A 17,790-nucleotide genomic window follows, 5' to 3' on the forward strand; every position below is an offset into this window, starting at 1 on the left:
ACATTAAAATTAAGATTTACTTACGTATATGTTTAAAAACATTGAAGCTATGATGATTTGCAGCTCAATTATTAGATAGTTATTTTATATATTTATATTATTTCTATGGGAGCTATATGATATAGTCGTCCGATTTTGATGAAATTTAAACCGTAATTCTGAAATATTTAACCATTACTCTATTTCGAAGAACTAATAGAAAACTTTAAAAACAGCAAAGTTATAATTTTTTTTGTATTTTTTTTCCGATTGTTCCTATGGGAGCTATATGATATAGTCGTCCGATTTTGATGAAATTTAAAACGTAATTCTGAAATATATAACCATTACTATATGTCGAAGAACTAAAAACAAAATTAAAAAACAGCAAAGTTATAATTTTTTTGTATTTATTTTTTCGATTGTTCCTATGGGAGCTATATGCTATCGTCGTCCGATCCGGCTCGTTCCGACTTATATACTACCTGCAATAGAAAGACAACTTTTGGGAAAGTTTCATGCAGATAGCTTTAAAGCTGAAACACTATTTTGCGTAGAAACTGACGGACAGACGGACGGACAGACGGACATGGCTAGATCTCCTAGTGATGCTGATCAAGAATATATATACTTTATATGGTCGGAGATGTCTCCTTCACAGCGTTGCAAACTTCTGACTGAAATTATAATACCCTCTGCAAGGGTATAAAAATAAAACCAAAGTTATAATTTTTTTAATTTTTTTTCCGATTGTTCCTATGGGAGCTATATGCTATAGTCGTCCGATCCGGCTCGTTCCGACTTATGTACTACCTACAATAGAAAGACAACTTTTGGGAAAGTTTCATGCAGATAGCTTTAAAGCTGAAACACTAGTTTGCGTAGAAACGGACGGACAGACGGACATGGCTGGATCGACTCGCCTAGTGATGCTGATCAAGAATATATATACTTTATAGGGTCGGAAATGTCTCCTTCACTGCGTTGCAAACTTGAGACTGAAATTATAATACCCTCTGCAGGGGTATAATAACACGAAAAACATGAATGAACTGCTTAGGAAAATAAATGTTTTTGCCCTTCATTTTACCTAGGCGACAAAGAATCAAGGCAGAACTTAACCGACAGCTACTGAAATGTTTTAAGACCTTTTAATTACTAAAACCAAAACAAACCCATTTTTATACCCCTGCAGAAGGTGTTATAAATTCAGTGAAAGTGACATTTTTAATATTTCAGAACTACGGTTTTAATTTTATGAAAAGACTATAACATATAGCTCCAATAGGAAAATGGCTAGATCGATTCTCCTAGTGATGCTGATCAAAAATCTATATACTTTAAAGGGTCGGAAACTTGCAAACTTCTGTCTGAAGTTATAATACCCTCTGCAAGGGTAGAAAAACGAACGCTACCAGCGTTTGTATTATTATTTCATTACATGGGTTGTCGTCCACAGTTATTTATTAGCAATAAATTATTACTTACTGTTTTCACTATTTTTAAAACGAACGACTACATCATACTACAAAAGAATGTTTCGAATTTCTCATTGCTTCAAAGATTTATAAGCTTCGACTTGGCAAAATTACTATTACTGATTTTATAATGTCTAACATAATATAAATATGTATATTTTGCGCATTAAGTGTTCATCAAATTTTTAAATTAATTTAGGTTTATTTTTGTTTTTAGGATTTAATATTTATTTATGGTTTAATAAGGATTAATATTATTTAAATATTTGCATTTTTAATTTTGAAACAACTTTTATTTTTTTATGTTTACAAAAAAACACCTCTCCTACATTTCTTATTATGTCATTTAAAGTAAAATTCGAACTTTTCATTCCTTTTTGTAATAGGCAAAAATACTTCCACTTGCTTATTAATTTCGCGTTGTTAACAAAAGATTAATCGGATCTTTATTTGTTTTCCAGATTGCATTAATAAATCGATATTTATTTGCTATTTGAATAATAAATATAAAAACCCTTTTCTGATGTGTATTAAAATCTGCCTTGATTGAGAGTTCCATAAAATCATAAATCTTGATTAACTAATTACAATTCGCTTGCGAGGGAAATCTCGTTTTTGAATAAATAAAATCGTTATTGATGTGCTGGGAAAAAATGATTTTTTGGCCTGCGATCAGAGTGCGGCGGCCATTAAACAGGGCCAGAATGCCAAAGGCCATAAAAAACGCAATATGCTGCTGTTTTATTTGATTTACTTTTATTATTGTTCTACTCAAAGATAGAGGGACGGTGGACCGTTGAAGTATAATGATTTGGCGGGCCAATTTTAAGCATAAAAAGAAGGGAAAATGGTTCTGTGTTGGACATTTATGTGCTAGATTTTATGGCGTTTTTGTTTCGGCTAAAACAATAAGAGCTCCAACACAAACATACTAAAAGCATATACATATATGTACGAGGACAAGCTGAATCGGAATCTGATGCTCATTGTGTGCGGATGAAGCGAACGCATAATCTAATAATATTTTATGTGGACAGCATAAAAAGCATAGTACTTGAGGGTCCGTTGAACCCTCTTTCGGTCCTTCTCTGGGTTTTTTTTTTACTCCAATGTCAAAGGGCGGCAGGATGAGCGTATCCATCGACCAACAAAGACAAAAAAGTCCAAGCCAATTTACTGAAGTTTGGCCATTGGGCAAGGGCCATTACGAGCAGAAAGCACGCGAATATCCAAGTATCCAGCTTCCTAGAATGCGAATTTTATGATGATGCCTGAAAAATACTAGCCAGCACACACACCCACCATTAACGGCGCAATTAACATTCAGATTGTGCATAAGCCATGTATGCTGCACTATTTATTTCTGTGTTTCATTTGCATTTTCATTGGGTTATTATCCAAGCATTGCAAGAACTCGCAACGCGCTCTCGGCATTAAGGACAAATGAGCTGAGAGTAATGGCAGTACGAGTCTCTATTAAGATTTTACGAGCAAAAAGGGACAAACTACTCTTGCGTTGAACGGAAAACGCTCGTGAAATATCATTTTCCATTTTTTTCCATTCTCCATTTGCCCCCTCCGCAATTTACTTGTTAAGTGCTCGGCAGTGTATAAAATGATAAGTTAGCCAATCAGTTGATTATAGCCATCTAAATATAACATCAGCGAGACAAAAGCTTTAGAGAAAGATTTGTGAAATGAATAAATAAAAACGCTAAATGGCCAGAGAGTAAAAATAAACGCCAACCGAATTGAGAACGCAGAAAAGCCAAGCCAACAAATATATGCATATATATCAGAAACAATCCCCCCTCTATTTTATAATATATATCGTATATAGATACCCTGCCTGTCTGTCTGTGGCTGACACATTCATGCCTACATACCTTTGCTCTGCATTTGTGTGTGCGTGGGCGTTTGATTGCCGTGCGTGTGTGTGTGCTACCCGAAATGCCTTAAACTCTCGTGACGTCACAACTGTGACAGAAAATCCGCGGGGAAATTATGCCATTGATTAGCCCGCGGCACGTGATTATGGCCATCCCAACGATGATGATGACGATGTTGATGATGATGACTAGGCCAGTAATGACGTGTCAAACGGCTGGCGACACTCCCCACACAAACACGCACACACACACACACATACACACACTTGCAAAGAGGCAGACATATGGCGGAAACTAAAATTGGCTAATGGCCATTCGCACCCTCTCCATATGCTAGTTTTCAAAGTGGGACATTTTCTGGGCACTTAAGGGCACTAAGAGACGTGGGAAAAATAAATTGAAAAGGCGTTTTTCTTATTTCTTATGCGTTGGTAATTAGCATAAAATTATGAAATATGGTACGGCTCGTTTAAGGCACATTTTAAACACATTGTATACAATTTGATTATGACCGACTTGTTAAAGATCAATATCTTTCCTATATCGAAAATAAACACCTTACAGAAATTTGTAACTTAGATAAACTTTTTAGAGAAGAATTATGATTTTTCTTCAAGCTTTTGAAACTTATATTTCAACTCCATTTCTTTGGACTTATTTAAGTCTGCTCAGCGAAAATCCTTGTGAAGTCCATGCTTTTTAGAAATTCTTTGGGTTGACTAAGCTCTTTTATATTCACTTAATCTCATTTATAAATAACTCATGAAGAATCCAAGTTCACTATTTTAAACTCCTTTATTGATAATAAGTATAATTCAATTATTAAAGCCACATAATAATAATTATTATAATCAACATTTTAAAGCCACAAAATGGCTTGTAATCGAAGGGAAGCTGTGTCTATGTGGGCTAATGTGTTTGCGAAGTTCTGCTGTATTAGACAGGCATCACAGGACCCTCTTGTCCATGGCCACTTGAGAATGGCTAAAAATATTTGCCAGAATGTGTGTGCGAGTGTGTGAAAGGTCGGGTAGTGTGTAGAAACGGGAGATTACAGTTTAAAGCAATTTGGTTTTCATCGCACACATTATGCAAAATGTATTGATTGCCGATGCCACAATCACGTACGCAGAACACACGTATTTTTGTGGAGATGTATGGGGTGTTTGTCGATAGTTTGGCACTTACATTGCGAATTCGAAATGCAAATGCGAATGCCATAAATTATGCGTTTGCACTCCCGTCTGTCGCCCCTCAATGTCCCACTCCGCATGCTTATGGAAATTACAATTTGTCACCATTTGTTATGTATTGCATATTTTCAGGCAAAATGAATATTGGCATCGCAGCACCGAAATGGGATAAATTGTCGCCGCGCGAATTTTTGCAGCTGCAGGAGTTGGCTTCATGTAAGTGAAAACCAGTAAATCAAGTTGCACTAATCAATAACACTCATTTGCAAGGGGGAAATGCCAACCATGGCCAATTAGACAGGCCTTCATTTGGGCCTTTTATACATTTTCTGGAACTGATAAATGGACCAATTAAAATGTTGGGCATTCCCTTTAAATTGCGTGCCACTGAAAATCACGTTAGCCAAAGGATTGCATACATTTAGTTATAATATATGGAAAAACAGACACCGCATATTGTAAAAGCAAAAAAGAAAATAAAATTAGTTTTTTCTTTTAATTTTTGTTTGATATTTTACACAAAATTAACTGGTGACACTGACATTTGACGCTTTCTTTATAGTATCATTTTTTATCAGCGCTTTCCCAAGATTCAAAACTTTATATAAAATAAATTTACCGGCAAATGTTTAAAATTAAAAGCTGATAAATGAATAAAAGCATTAATCGAAAAGCAATTGGCCTAAAAAACGTAAAACAAGTTAATAAAACTGTAAAAGTAATTTATTGTTTTTTCTGGACAAAGTACATTTACAAAAGCTGTTATTAAAATAGATTATTATATTAATTAATTATTATATTATTATTTGGCCAAATTCATATACACATCAAATTTAACAACGAAATTGTAGTATAACGATTCGCCATGATCCGCAGGCCAACTGTCTCACTTTGTTACTTTTCAACTTCTTAGCTTACCTTCATCCCTTTCGATCTTTTTCGAAATGTAATGTGAGCTAAAAGTGGAACATTCCAGCAAGTTCCCAGAATATTAAAGCAATATTCTTAAAAGATTCCATAACACAAAATTATTTTTCTAGAGCGATAGTATCAATGGTAAGCCCAAACCATCGATGTTTTCCAAATTGTTCGACCATCGATAGTATCGATTGTTTTACAAAAATAAAAAATCTTAAGCTGTCAAAAATACAGAACAAATAAACAATAGACATTGGACAAAAAATAAAACAAAAACAAAATTAAAACAAGAGCAAAAACAAAATTAAGGTTAGACATGGATTACGGACCACACAATTTTGTATTTTAAAAAGTTCTTATTTGGTTGAACTTTTTTCTAAGTACTTGCAGGTACATTTACATTTTTGCATGGTTAGCACTGCAATTTCAACAGTTTTCTTATGACAGCTTAAGCTCAAGCAGCGCATCTTTTTAAAGAGCGATTTTGAGGCAACATCCTCTCCACACATCGGGTCCACATCGCTGTAAGTTATGTCTGAAACTGTTTGCATTCTTTGCAGCAGATTTAAAGCTGTTTGACATGGCAAAGTAGTTTACCTTTGGGTGAGCACTGCGCTTCACTTAATCTCCTCAGGCTGCCTGGCTGAGGGAATTACACGGAATGGCAAACGGGAATGCCGAGCTTATAGATTATGGAATGTTAGACAGAAGACACACTAAGACCGGGTGGGGAACTGGGCAACTTTAAAGCCCCACCTGAATAATGGAAGAATACTCACATCAAATTCAAAGAAGATCGCCACGAACACTTACTTGAAGACAGTTCAAAACTTTACTCAACAGAAAATATTAATAGGCATTTAAAATTTGCATAGCTTTAGTTGTAGATTTTGGAAATGAATTTCTGCGGCTGCAATAACAAAGGGCTTTTTTTCAACTAAACTTTTGCAAAGAAAACTAACAATCTCTCATATTCTTCAACATTTTGTAGATTTTACTAACTAAATTAGGATGATTAATGGAGAAAATTGGAAAATATTAGCGCCAAAGTCCAAGAACACCAGAACAGAAGAATTCTTTAGTACAATAATTTAAAGCGATTTGGCCATGTTCTTTGAATTGTGGTAGTCTTTTTTTGTTTCGTTTGGATCTGTCGTAGCCAGTCCTGAGGGCGTGCCACAGGATATATGGGTGCGGCGCAGGTGCTTATTAGAGTGCGGTTAAACTGTTTTCAGTCTGCGATGCAGCTTCGAACGAAAGCCATCAAAAGTGTCAGCTGCAGCTGTCCTCGCCATGGAACAGAAACTAGAGCTGCATTTAAGTGCGGATACTCTGCACAATTGCGGTTGTACACTGGTATACACACAGCTCCCATTAGGTTAATAAAACCCTGCGCGCAACAATTCGGGCGGAGTTTATTCCGGGCATTTGTGGCATGTCAACCAACTGGCCCAAGTCAGCCAGCCCGTCCGTACCCACCCGCATTTACTTGCACGAACCACTTGTTTTCCATTAGTTAATTATCCCGACCGCGCTGCAGATCGCCCACCCGAGTCACCTGGGGAAAAACACCTGTCCACCTCGGCTGGCCCTCTTAAGACGTCGAACTCATTTTGCTGGCGCCAGAAGAGTCAGTCGAGCGATGGACGTGTGTCCTGCTGCCGCGCAGCACTGCTAAACTGAACTTTGCATAATCCCTGGCTTACACCGCTCACCTGTACCCTTTCACCTGTCTTCCACCTTGCAGATTCCACCCGAAAGCTGCAGGATGTGCTGCGGGAGTTCAGCTCGCCAAGTGCCGCCACCACGCCCAAGTGCATTCCGGATGGGGTAAGTGTTGCCAAGACGTCCAGCTCCGCTCCTGCAATTAAATGAAAGCGGATGAGGTAGAGCCTGAGTACGAGTTGGTATAGCGGGAAAGGTAAAGGGAACGGGAAAGGGAAAGGAGAGACCCTACTCAAAGCACAAGTCAAGGACTCGGTTTGATTTGGCTCGGGCTACGTCTTACACTTAATTCTCTACCTGGCGACTTGGGAAGCCCGACGAAAGGCGATTCGGTTGAGCTTACGGAAACTCACATGTGCGCACTGAGGAAAATAGAAACATAAATGTTGAAAGAAAATATAACAAATTTGTTGTGTTAGTTTATTAAAATGTATTAAAAAATCGAAAATATACTTTTTAATTAAATTGTTCTTTTAGTTTTAAAGCACTGAGTTGTTGTTTCTGGGGCACAATTGAAATTCGAATTAAAAAAAGCATTTCACAATTACTTTGCAGAGATAATAAATCCTACTAATATTTAAATAACAAAGCAATTGTGAACAAGATAGCGAATATAAATCCTCGAAAATAGTCATATATGTGAATTAATTGTTAAGTTTACTGACTCGACCCAGCATTGTTTTAATTTCAAGAAATTCTACTTTAGAAATGATACAGTTTTCTCTTAGTATTCTCGGACTGACAGCATACAGCTTCTGCATTACAGAACAGAGATTAGAGAAAGGCAAAGTAAAAGGGCAGCCAGGTGGGGTGAAAGATTGAAAGTAAATCTGCTTATACGTACAATAAATCACAGACTTTTCAAGTTTACGCCTGAATGGCAAATTGAAATTGAATCCCAACAGAGGCAGACACTGAGCTGGCCACCCTTGTCCCCGAATGAATATCCTGACAAGTTTATACACACTAAATTAATTTGAAACTGCCTGCAACGCCATCAATTTGGTTGGGACTGGAGATGGGAGCAAGCGCCGCTGGAGCTGCATAAATTGTAACTCTTTCATTGGGGACAAGCGAATCCAATGCTCCGATCACTCTGGCGTTTCCAACGGGATGGACTTGAGCCAGAGGGCTTGCAGTTTGCATAGTAATATACATTTTTAATTTGGGACTTTGTAATCATTCAAGCCAGAAGCATATGCAAACGAATGACAATCTTAGATTTCCTTTCGTTTTCCGGTTTATCATTTGTTTTCCCAGCGTAACGAAATGGAAAAAGTATAATTAAGTTTCCGTCATTTCGGCCAACCCCTGGTATTCCACATGCTGGACTGGGATGTGAGTGAATGATTCCCATGGAATTCACTTTGATATCGAACACACTGCTGCCCGAGATGTTCGAGTACTTCTGGGAATCACCGTTTGTCATTGCATGGAATTTTCCGAACAAAAGTAATTCCCGTAAATATTTCAGTGCGCCAAATGAATTGAGATGCCACGAGATGTACGCTGCTTGGCAACCTGTTTTTCTATTCCGGGAAAAGCTGCTTACATGTCCCCCTCTTCAGAAGATTAAACTTTTACGCAAGGATTGTCTTAAAGCCCGGCTGCTCCAATTAACGTTAATTAAGAGCAGCTTGTCGTCAGGTGGCACTGAAAAATGATATGTTTTCCGCTGTTTTCCCCAACAATTGGTCACTATGGGTGAGAGCTTTAAAAGCGGAAGTGTGAAAAATGGGATTTAGAGCCCATATGGTCATAATTTATGCCCCGAACACTGCGATGCATAATGAATGCAAAGCGCAGATTATGTTTGCCGGAGTAGAGTGAAGATGAGTGCCAAATGGCCCGTATGCGCAACTTTCTGTGCGTGTTTGTGATTAGAGAGTGTAATGAATATCACGCATACGCACCGAACGCCCGAAATGTGCTTGAATATTTATTCATTAAGCCACGCGCTCACGCATAGCGTCACATAACGCATCCATGGGAATACCAGATTGAAGCCACATACACAGTCGAGATCAAAATAATACTACCAAACACTGTGCGCAGAACTGAAAACTTACTATTACTGTGTTTATGCGATGGCCATTTCATGCAATTATTTCATATAACACGAAAGTTGACTATGATTTCAAAACAAATGCGTGAATTGGTGATGCGCAGTTGGGACTTAATTTTACACGTCTAGTATCACTGAGTACACGATTTCATGCATTCGTCTGAATCGCATAAACAGGGGCTATTTTAATTTCATGTATTCAAGAATTCATGAAATTCATAGCATAAACACAGAATATAATAAATAAACAAATTTAGCTTAGAGAACTGCAAATTTTTAACCTGTTTATCAGCCGAAAAGTTTTCCCTGGACATAACAAAAATGTCCATAAAGCCAAATTAAAACAAGTTTTTCTTAAAATTAAGCCATGTTTTCCTTAATTCAAGGAATCTAGTTCTCTGAGTGTAGCTTGAAAAAGGTTTTTAGCGGTGTCCCCTAATAATGAAATTAATTTGACTTAATCGTTGATTTCTTGTAAATATCTTCAAGAGTAAAAAATATAAAATTTTATTGCAAAATTGTTAGACTACTGACAGTTATAAAAATCATGATTAAAGTAATTTATAATTAATATTTTAAGTAAATAATGAAAATTTAATAACGGGTTACCTTCGCATCATTTGAAAAGTCGTTACTGCACACACCTAACAACAACATCTCTTAACAAGATAAACATTTCAAACATTATAGAATTTTTGTATTTTACTAATGCTTGCTTGGTTCCTTTTTGAGTTATTTTAAATTTTGAAACATATGAAAGTAGCAAGAAAGTGAAATAAAAGAATTTGTTTTGTTCTTAAAATAAATATAATTTAAGTGGCCCCATACCAATTATTATTATTTTTTTATAAGGAAAAACGATATCTATCGTTTATTTTATTAAGGGCCATAAAATAATTTCATCCAAAGGTTAAAAATATTAGAAATATTTTTGTATCTTACGACTGAAATAAAGAACCTAAAAAATAAATACCAACTAACTGACACGTTTAAAGTATTAAGCAGTTAAATCGTTGAAAACTGTGCTATTATTTTGACCTCAACTGTACATATGGAACAAATTGAAGGCCTCTGAGAAGATATGAAGAGGAGCAGAGGGAGAGCTCTTTGCACGCGTATCGCGTTGCTCCTTGCTGGCTAAATAAATTTTGCTAGCGCGATTCGCGCCATTATTATAGTGCCTGTGGGTGTGTGTGACTGGGATGTAATTTATGTGCGGGGCTGTGGGTGTGGGCGTGCGTATCTGTGTTTGGGTTTTACAATATGCCGATGTTTCCCCAGCAAAGGAGTGTCGGAGCCATTTGCTTTCGCCGGCTTTAAGCAGTTTGCTTTGGCACTCGTAGCTTCGCAGCTATGTAGTCATAGCCATAGATGCTGGTGTAGTGCCAGCCGACGACACGAGTACAATCCTCCATTTGCCTGTATTGGGTTTCATTATGGCCATGGATCCAACAGACAACAAAAACCAGCAAGTGGTTAAGGATACAGAGGAAAAATCAAAAGGCGTTTCATCTGCATTTAAAAATTTTAGTTGGTGTTGTCTGACTTCTTAGCTTCACAGTTTATTTCAGTTTACTTTCCCAAAAGGAAAGTTATATTCAGTTATTTCTTTATGCTTATCAAGTTATCAAGTAAATATATTTTTAAATTTCATTAATGCTCTTAGCTAGTTTAATGAAAATTTGTTGAATGCTATTAATATTTTATCAGGTTGGTTTACCAATCGGATGCTTTCATTTGCAAAAAATGTTTGCCAGTGTGAGCCCAAACCTCAGAGCACTCTTAATGTTACCAGCTCTGGCTCGTTTACTTTGTTTTATGTCTAGAAATTTAAAACGATGCAAAACAGCAGCAGAGGGGCGGCAGCTCGTGAGGAGTCTGATAATAAAGGCAGATATTTCCAACAGAATAGATATATTCTCTTGGCAGCCCAAGCTCCCGTTGATTATTTCATTACTTGCGACACGACTCGCTGCCTCTTGCGCAATTAATCGCACCCAAAGCACCTCCATCTCCGTCGGGCTGTTATCCTTGATTAGCAGTTATCCCCGACCGGGAACCCAAACCCAAACTGAAATTGAAACTGGCAACTGCCAACTGCCAACTGTAAAATCCGTTGAGCTGTCGTGTGCGACCCGGTGCCTTATGTCTATCAATGTCAGCGGATGCCGGCGTCTATCAATGTCGCATTGTTGATTTAAGCATTGCGCCGCAACTGTCAATGTATTGACATTACACGTGGTGTTGACATGTAATTTGCCCGATCCCCATTCAGCCAGGTTGCGTTCTGCATCCATAAAAACTGGGCCCCTACCCAGCGGCACAGGGCCAAACTACCAAGCCCATTTCCAAATGGCAAATAAGGAGCCGCCAGATCCTTGAGGGTTGTTCCCCGGCACGTACGAGCCGAGTGGAACCTTTCCCAGACAGAGCTCGGATTTATGTGGGAATTTTGTGCACTGGACAAATGTAAATAAAATGGCTTTCGAATCGCCCGCAGGAGAATTATGTATTCCACACGCGTAAAATGGGAAATTTTAAAGCAGAGATTCTCTCTGCTCAACGTTGTTCATTGCCGAGGATGCTTCAGTGAGGTTTGACCTTCAATTAGGCCACAAAATAAACCGCCGCCCATACATGGGCTCCATTATTTAGAGCGGGAGATAAATGTACTTGCGCTTCACTTGCCACGCAGAAAATCATCTCTGAATGTGTCACAATATGGCGAGCATTTATTAATCATACGCTCCGTTGTCAACGGTAATAAAGTCGATGACGGCGCTGGTTCCTTTCGCCCGCCCCTCAGAAAAAGATGAGAAATGGATGCCTCCGATTGACGGCAACTGCAAAATCTTCTTTTCGCCATAATAACGTCAACATATTATGTTGCATAAGTAGCTCTTCGACCCTCCACCTGCCACTCTTCTCACTGTCACAACAAACCCGATACCACTCGTAAAACTTGGCTGAAAAAGAGGATGCTGGCAGTGGATAAACTATGCAACGACGAGTGTTTTGCACACATTTTAGCTTGTCACTTGTGAATGGCCTGCGGTAGATTTATTACATATTCCTGCAGAGAGAAAAAAGTGAACTAAACTCAGGACAAACAGCTTAAAACTTTTTAAAAGTTTGTTTCCTGTTCTTAAATTTTTCTGAACTAATTACTGAGAACAAAATGGTTTCAAATACAGAGAGTTATAGTCTATTCACACACAGTATTTTACAAATTTGTATTAGGCGGCGATTTTTCTCTATATAAGACATAGACCGAAAAAAAATTCGTACGCTCTAAAAGCTCATTAAAGAGTGACAAAACAAAGGCCACTACAAATCATTGGATGGGCTTATTTTATTAATACTTTCAAACTCTTTTCGCAGGACATTGATTTCGATGGGTTCCGGCGCTTCCTGGACTCCTTCCTCGACTGCGAGGCGCCGCTGGACCTGGCCAAGCATTTGTTTGTGTCCTTCCTCAAGCCGAATGTCACCCAGGCCCAGCTGCATGGCCGGGCACTTAATCAAATGGCCGCCATCAGCAGCACGGCCGCCTGTGCGCCTGTCACGTCGCACACGAAGGGTAAGAGATCGTCCTTGCCACCGCCCCATGTCACCCACTCTCGTGTGTATGTGAATAATTGCTGAACATTTCTTTTGGCCTCCCTGCACTCTCTGCACTCCCATCGACCCATTCGCCACCCAACCGCCCGTAATTAGGCTCCATACCGAACATCAATAGTATTGCCGAGCTGATGCCCCAGTGCAGCGGCAGCGGGGGCGGAATCGGAGGCCCAGGGGGCGTGGCCGGCGGCGAGGGCCACGCACCGACCCGCAGCAGCTTTGTGGACAAAATCCATGGCATCACGGATAAATTACAGCACTCACTGGGCGGACATCTCTCGCACGATCCCAGCAAGACGGGTGAGTTACGTTACACGGCGAACAACACAGCGAGCTTGGCTCAGAATTAGAAACCAGAAAGCACGTGCGACTTGAAATTGTTTTTTGAAATTTAGCTTTTTAAGAATTTTAAATGTTTTTATTGAAATACAAGGCCAAGGACTTTTACACCCTTGTAGTATGGAGTATCACTTTGGACGTCCGGCTAGTAAAGACGAGCACCGGAAAGTGAATGTAATGGAAACATTTCCGACCCTATAAAGTACTTCAATTCTTAATTATAACGCAAACTAGTTTCTCAGTTTTAAAGCTATCCGCATAAAACTTTTCCAAAAGTTGTTTTTTATTGCATCCCGAGGGAAGAATCTGAAATAAAATTATAAAAAACTGTTAGCTTTGATGATTTCAAACATATTTATTTGAATATTCTTTGTGATATAGTGATATTTTACTATTCCATATATACGAATTAAATTTTGTTTAAAATCGGACAACGACATTATAAAGCTGCCATAAAAACAATCGAAAAATTCAACGTAAAATCGAATAAGCTCCATTTTTATACTCTTGAATTTCAGTCAGAAGTTTGCAACGCAGCAAAGAAGACATTTCCGACCCTATAAAGTATATATATTCTTGATCAGCATCACTAGGAGAGTCGATCTAGCCATGTCCGTCTGTCCGTCCGTCTGTCCGTCAATTTCTACACAAGTTAATCTCTCAGTTTAAAAGCCATCTGCTTGAAACTTTGGCGCCAGGAATTCTGGTGACTGAGCAAAGCCGAAAAATAGCCGAAAGCGTCAGTCACATCACTGATTATATATGACTTTAATTTCGTGATTTGTAGGCAAAAGAGTGATCGGAAACAATGTTTGAAATTAAACAGCCCGGAGTGGTTGTTACTAACTAACTAACTCCTAACTATTTAGCTCTTATAGTTCCCAAAGTCTTCACGTTTAAGCAAAAAACTGATCCTGTTGAAAAATAAATGAGCTTCTTAGGGTCGGAATTGCCTCCTTTTACCTGTTACACACTTTTCAACAAACACAATAAACCCTTTTACTCTACACGACTATTTTATTGTCAAATGTTTAACATATAAAAACCTTTAATTTCATAAAGTCTGACAACTTTTTCTAAGCACTGTAAGAAGTGTTCTGCATTCGCGGCACGTGTTTGATATTTCTGCTTCATTGGCCGGTCCATCCAACAGGCAGCGTCCATCCGATGCTCACCGTGACGCCGAGCCCCTTGGCCAGCGGACCCAGCATGTTCCAGGCCAGCAATGCGGCCCGTCGATCCGTGGACTCGAGCCCCTCCCACTCGGCGACCAACCACTCGCAGATGTCCCGCAACTCCTCCAAGAAGAGCAACAATTCGGTTAATTGCAAAATTGATGGTGAGTATTAATTAGGCGGCGCTCCACATTGTCCACATTGTCAGCATTGTCCACCCAGTCCACATCCGCGTACCCCTTTCGGCTCAGTGCGCTGAAATTACAATGTGCATGCGACTTCCAATTAAGACGCTTATTGTGCAATCAGCATGTGATGTGTGCGGGGATGTGGAAGGACGTGGCCAATCCTGGCAGCTGGAAGTGCACAGCCAACTAATTGGCCAGCCAACATACTGACCGAGAGAACCGTGCAAATGCTGAAATTAACCGTCTATGTGCAGAACGCTCCATTTGATCGAGAAAAACTAACTTTTTGATTGCTTTCTGAATGTTTAAAGGGGTAAATAAGGTCTGATTTTTAGTGCAAATGGGTCTTTTTCACCAATTTCAAACGCAAATAAATATTCATTTTTGTACAACTGAAATTTTGTAAATCCTCAAAATATTCATGACGCATATTAAATATATATTTAATAAAAATCTTAACTACGTTTCTTCAATAAAATGCGTAACGTTAATTTTTATACCTGCTTAGCGAAATTGGCTTAACTGCAGCTCATCTAGACTACGAAGCAAACCTCAGCTTGTTTGCCATTTGCTTAGTTAACTTTCTCCCGAACTTGCTAATTAGTTGAGCGAGTACCAAAAGCAAATATCAGCGCGGAAGGAAAACAAGGCGGGGGCATTCGCTAATTCATGAGTTCATAAATTATGGAGCTGGGACCGCTGCCGAAGTTGCAGTCCTTTGCAAAGGCGAAACTTCGCACCGGAAGTCAGCCTTACTTCCCGCCTCTCCAGCATCCCCTAACACAAAAACAAAGAAAAGTTCAAAAAATAAAACTGAGGGACTCTTGTTTTAGAGATCGTGTCGTAAATCAACGCACAATTAGAAACATTTTTGCGTTTCACGAAGTAGCAACTCGTAAAATGCGAAGCCTGCGTTAAATTAACATTTATTGCTCACACACACACGCACACACACACACGCACACAAGAACAGAGAAACAGGACACTCTTACACACACAAGCAAAGCGAGGCGCACTTGCGGCCTAAAAGTATGCAGCAACATTTTTTTGCTTTTCTGCTGCCATCGTTTTGTTTCTCTTTCTGCTTCCATTCATTTTGCTTCGTTTGAAATGTGTACGAGAATGATTAATGAACGTAAATTTCGCTTTTTTTATCCTCTTTTTTTGCCTTTTTTGTCGCTGGCCAACAGTTTCACGCATTTTGCCAGCAATTGAAAGACATTGTCCTGAAAGTTCAGAGGATGGGAGTACACAGCAACAAAACTATGTACACATTTTAGCTAAATATCTTATTTAATAATTATAAAATCCAAATATCCTGTTAGACCGTTTTGGCCAAATGAAAATATAAATGCAGGTATATAGTATAATTCTATATATATATATATATATTGAATTTATATAATATATTGTTTATTAAATGTAATTTCATTTCAAGGGACATTTAGTGCTCCTAATTCTTATAAACTCATCCCTTTCCTAACATTTGTGTTAAAAATTCCTTTTTAAATAACGATTGGCATAAATACTTTCAACAACTAAGTTTATTATCGCGTTACACAAGCAAAAACAAACGTCTTAGTAAAACCATAGCTATTGTCAATTATAATAATATCAATTAAAGATATTAAAGAGTTTCAAACGTATAAGAAATATTTTTATATTTGAAATTTGAAACAAAATGGATGTATGCATCGAATAAATCTTATTTAAACATTTTTGAGATCACGTTGACTTATCATATTGATGTTGTCCTTTTTTTTCGGTGCAGCAAATTACGCAAAAGGCACGAGGACGAGGCCCAGTCAGGAATTTCCTATTAGCATTATATATTAAGTACAACAAGGGTCTGCTTTCTTCCTCCGAGTGTATGTGTGTGCCTTTGAGCGCCTTAAGCGCTAATTGGATTAGTTTTGCTTTGCTTTTTGTATTCCGGCTGGCTGTGTGTGTGAATTAAATTTATTAGTCCAAATGTAGGCCGGCAAATAAGTCGACATTGATCCTGCTCACACACTCAGCCCTGTTTACTCAACTTCCCTGCACTCATCGCGAAACCGACAGCCTCATTTAGTTATTAAGAAGAAGGGCAAACATTAGCATTGTTTGCGCTATATGTGTATGTATTTTAATTTATTGCCAACAAACGTTCCGACACTGGGCAAACATAATTAGCTAAAATACAATCATCTCCATGTCTTGTTCGGCTGTTTGACTAGCTTAGATGGAAACTGCCGCGCTGCCTGCATTAACATATAAATTACAACATCAACAGCACACACAAATGGCCTGTCAAAATAATAAAAGATGGAAATCATTCATAGTCTCGCACACGCAAAGAAACCAAACAAACGGAAAGTTCTTTGAAAATTTCTAAACAATTTGCTGGGCCATTCAGAGCGCTTTGATTTTAATTCATTATGTAATTACGCCGGAATTGACTGCAAATCAATAGGGAGTAGAAAGCACGAGGAAAGGTGAATAAATTTGTAATTATAGCAAAACAAAGTTGAGCGAGGTAAAGTATCTGGAGCATAAGATGAGAAAAGTTTTGGGTCGCAGGCTCAAATCATTAAAAGCAAGTAGCCGCCTTCCTTCCTATCACATTAAACTGGAAAACAAATTGCGGCACAATTTCCCGATGCTCGGGTTCATTAAGAGCCATAACGAAGCGCTGGCTTTCGGCCCGGTCAAATGTTGGCAATTAACATTAAGCATAATGGGAACTGGCTGTCAGCTGTCGATGGCATTAAGAATAATGAGGGGCGTCCACTCTGTCACTCGAAGTGCCCAGCACTTAATGAATGCACTTGCACATGCAATTCTCCACCCAATATCCACTGCCCACCACCCACTCACCCATTCCCTCTTTCACTTGCAGCTGACATTAAGCTCCTGGCGCGAAAACTTTCCCATTTTGATCCGCTGACACTCAAGGTCCCCCTGAAGGACGTCGTCTGCTATTTATCACTGCTCGAGGCTGGCCGTCCGGAGGATAAGCTGGAGTGTAAGACCGACCTGCAGCTGCAATCTTCGATCCGGTTCCGCTTATTTATTCATTGCTTGCAGTCATGTTCCGGCTGTACGACACGGACAGCAACGGAGTCCTGGACACGGCCGAAATGGACGCCATTGTCAACCAGATGATGGCCGTGGCCGAGTATCTCGGCTGGGATGTCAGCGAACTGCGTCCGGTGAGTGCCGGTTAAGTCCGGCTTACATT

At 38.9% G+C, this 17,790-nt stretch overlaps 1 protein-coding gene across 9 annotated transcripts in view; it reads left to right on the plus strand.

Annotated features, from left to right (window-relative positions):
* Positions 1–17,790, plus strand: part of LOC128255988 (diacylglycerol kinase 1) — a 59,457-nt gene that overhangs the window by 21,193 nt on the left and 20,474 nt on the right. For 6 of the 9 annotated variants that reach the window (XM_052985954.1, XM_052985955.1, XM_052985953.1 and 3 more), the window contains 7 exons: positions 4,672–4,755; positions 7,205–7,287; positions 12,629–12,827; positions 12,965–13,168; positions 14,361–14,546; positions 17,449–17,574; positions 17,637–17,761. In XM_052985954.1, the coding sequence (XP_052841914.1) occupies positions 4,677–4,755; positions 7,205–7,287; positions 12,629–12,827; positions 12,965–13,168; positions 14,361–14,546; positions 17,449–17,574; positions 17,637–17,761 (1,002 nt within the window). In that variant the 5' untranslated portion in view covers positions 4,672–4,676. Of the gene's footprint in view, positions 1–4,671; positions 4,756–5,932; positions 5,982–7,204; positions 7,288–12,628; positions 12,828–12,964; positions 13,169–14,360; positions 14,547–17,448; positions 17,575–17,636; positions 17,772–17,790 lie in introns of those variants that run through there. The other 3 variants (XM_052985959.1, XM_052985960.1, XM_052985964.1) reach the window with 3 other exon arrangements.

Source organism: Drosophila gunungcola, assembly GCF_025200985.1.
Source record: "Drosophila gunungcola strain Sukarami chromosome 2R unlocalized genomic scaffold, Dgunungcola_SK_2 000012F, whole genome shotgun sequence".
NCBI classification, from domain to species: Eukaryota; Metazoa; Arthropoda; class Insecta; order Diptera; family Drosophilidae; genus Drosophila; species Drosophila gunungcola.